We start from the raw sequence: 3,275 nt of genomic DNA on the forward strand, positions 1-3,275 counted from the left end.
GGGCTCTGCCCTCTCCTCCAGGGTCCCGCCGCCGATGGCCGTGGCTAACGGAAGATCCGGCGAGCGGAGGCGTCGCTGGGACTGACACCGGGTTAAAGGAAAGGGAGGTGAAAGTGGGTCTCAGGCGGTCAAGGCCGGCACAGCCTTGACCCTCAGCCCTCTCAGGAGCGTCGGGACAGTTGTGGTTTCCCTCTATCTGTCACTACGCACCACGTCCTCTTTCCCAGTTTCAGCTGTGCATCCTCCTCCACGACCCTTGCCTCCACTATCCTTTTATCCCTCTCCCCGCTCCCAGCAACTCCTCCCATCCCCAGGCGTCTTTCCCTCGTGCCGGATGCTCTCTCGGCGCCTTGGGTGGGGCTCTCCCGTTGGAAACGACGCTGTGCAGCGAACCCGTTGAAGTCGCGTCTCATGCCGCCCGCCAGGTCGTCTCCTCTCTCCGACATCGCCCTTCCATGCCCCTCGCTCTTTGTCACGGCCCTGGTCAGCTGGCTGGTCCCCCCCTAGGGGTCGCACGGTTGGCGACGCGCCCTCCCAGACTGTCTTGTCTCCCCTGTCATTGCGCCAGTGTCTTTGTCAATCTCTTCCGCCGGTGGGGAACCCATCCGGGGCTGGCATGGGGCTTCCAGTGGTGAGTGGGGTGACTTTGGGGGGTTCCGGGGGGGTGGCCAGGCCCCAGGACTGGGGAACCGGGACACACGAATGATGGGGAAACAGACTGGGGATAGGTGGGTGAGTCCTATTAAGGACAACAGGATGTCACAGTGTGAAAAACTCATCCTTAACTAGTAGAAAAGAGCAAGAGTCCAGTAGCATCTTAAAGACTAACAAACTCTGTGGCAGGGGAGGAGCTCTCGGGAGTCACTGCTCACTTCTTCATCCTTTACTAGTAGTTCTCAAAGAGGCAGAAAGAAGCCATCTCGGTTTTTCTCTAATTGGCCTATGGCTAAGTCTGAAACATTTAGAGACTCACTGTACGGTTGTTGCTGTTTGGTCCCCCATGAGGTGGTCGACAGGGTGCTGATGGTTGTGGAGGCTACCAAGAAGTTGGGCCCACATACATCTCGACTGGTTAAGGCCAACTGGAGTGGATTTTGTAGACTGCTGTCATTAATGCTCCGCTGTTATAGGGCTTTCAGGAGGCAACGATCACCCACCCATGAGTTGAAAGCCATCTTTTTCTGTAAACCTCCTTGCTAGATTTAGATCAGTGTCTAAATTCACCTTTCTGATAGAACTTGTGGCAACAACTCTAGCGTATCTAGCACGCTGGGGATGGGCCCTGGCTCAGCAGCAGAGAATCTTCTTGGAATGCAGAAGGTCTCAGGTTCAATCCCCGGCATCTCCAGTAAGGATTAGGTTGGTGATGTGAAGGACCCTCAGCCTGAGACCCGAGAGAGCCACTGTCCGTCTGAGTAGACAATACGGACCTTGATGAATCCAAAGGTCTGATTCTGTAGAGGGCAGCTTCTTGGGAGAGTTTCATTCAGGGGAGGGGCTGTGGCTCAGTGGCAGAGCATCTGCTTGGTCGTAGGTGATGGGAAAGACCTCAACCTGACACCTTGGAGAGCGGCTGCCAGTCTGAGTAGACAATACTGACTTTGATGGACCAAGCGTCTGATTCAGTAGAAGGCATCTTCATGTGTTGATGTGCGTTCCTATTTAGAGACTCACGGGCAGTTATCAAGCAGTGGCTGGACAAACACTTGTCAGGGATGCTTTAAGCTGATCCTGCATTTAGCAGGGGGTTGGACTAGATGGCCAACTGTATGATTCTATATTTTTTTATCCTTCACTCCTCTTCAGTCTGGTTTCCAGCTAGCCATGAGATGGAGATGGCGGACCATAAGATCCTCTTGAAACAACTTGAATTAGATGGCAAGGGTATCGGAGCTGGCTGCTCCATGGTTGCAATAGCTCCCCCTCTGTCCACACTAAAAGGCGTCAGCTTAGCCCCCTTATCTGTTATTCAACATGTATATGAAGCCTCCGGAAGGATCAGAGATTTTGGAGTCTGGGGTCATCAATTTGTTGAAGACACCCTGTTCCAAATTTCTTTAACAAAGCCTCCAGGAGCAAGCATCTCTGCTCTAATCCAGCTTGAGTCCAGTGGTCCAGTGGCACCTTTAATCAATACTCTCTCTAAGCTGTGGAGTCTTGTGAGCAAAGATTCTACTTTGTCAGCTGCCGGCATTAAAGTTGTGAGCAAGCGATTTGGCTACTGCATCAATTAGTTTGCTCTGGAGCCCTCCTTCCTGAGCGAAGGCAAAAATGTGTGAGTCGGAGGCTAAAATACTGTGAACTAGCTCGCACTAACTCAGCTTAGAGGGAACACTAATTCTGGGTATAAGTGTGTGTGCACGTGGATACTTCATCAGATGCATTGGTCTTGAAGGTGCCACTGGATTCAAACTTGGTTCTGTTGCTTCAGACCAGCACGGCTACCAACCCGAACCTGCTCTAATCCAGGTTATGGAACTGTGGTCAAGGGAATGAGGGCAAAGGAGTTGGAAGCTGAACCTAGGTGAGATGGAGGGAATGTGAAGGACCTCAGCCTGAGACCCTGGAGAGCCGCTGCCAGAAGATCATTTTGACTTTGTTGACTCTGATGGACTAATGGTCAGATTCAGTATAAACCAAAACCACAATACACTGAGATGGAAAATGCACTAACAATTATTTACTCCCCGGAAGCTTAAACGGGCAACAAACAGGTGTAAAATATCTACAAGAACTATAAAATGCAACCAAAAGGTAAACAGCAAAAAAAAAAAATTACAATAGTAAGAAAACATATACAATAATAGGAAAATATCTTCAATAGTGGGAACACGAATCTGGATATAATCTCCTTACAACAATCGTCATCAGCCAGAGCCAGTTTGGTGTAGTGGCTAAGTGCGTGGACTCTAATCTGGGAGAACCGGGTTTGATTCCCCACTCCTCCACTTGCACCTGCTAGATGACCTTGGGCAAGCCGTAGTTCTGATCTGTTCTTGAAAAAGAGCAGTTTCTGTCAGAGCTCTCTCAGCCCCACCTACCTCCCAGGGTGTCTGTGGTGGGAAGGGGGAGGGAAAGGCATTTGTAAGCCACTCTGAGACTCCTTCGGGTAGTGAAGGGCGGGGTATAAATCCAATCTCCTCTTCTCTCAAGAGCAGTTCTCAAGAGAGCTCTCTCAGCCCCACCTGCCTCCCAGGGTGTCTGTGGTGGGGAGGGGAAGGGAAAGGCGTTTGTGAGCCGCTCTGAGACACCTTTGGGTAGTGAAGAGCGGGGTA

At 51.2% G+C, this 3,275-nt stretch overlaps 1 protein-coding gene across 1 annotated transcript in view; it reads right to left on the minus strand.

The window, feature by feature from the left end:
* Positions 1–576: 576 nt before the first annotated feature.
* LOC107122591 (exocyst complex component 4-like) overlaps positions 577–3,275 on the minus strand; it is a 120,766-nt gene continuing 118,067 nt past the window's right edge. The window contains exon 5 of the mRNA XM_015425710.1: positions 577–681. Within this exon, the coding sequence (XP_015281196.1) occupies positions 577–681 (105 nt within the window). The remainder of the gene's footprint in view (positions 682–3,275) is intronic.

The sequence above is a fragment of the Gekko japonicus genome, unplaced genomic scaffold, assembly GCF_001447785.1.
Source record: "Gekko japonicus isolate JY-2015 unplaced genomic scaffold, Gekko_japonicus_V1.1 scaffold1509, whole genome shotgun sequence".
Classification (NCBI taxonomy): Eukaryota; Metazoa; Chordata; class Lepidosauria; order Squamata; family Gekkonidae; genus Gekko; species Gekko japonicus.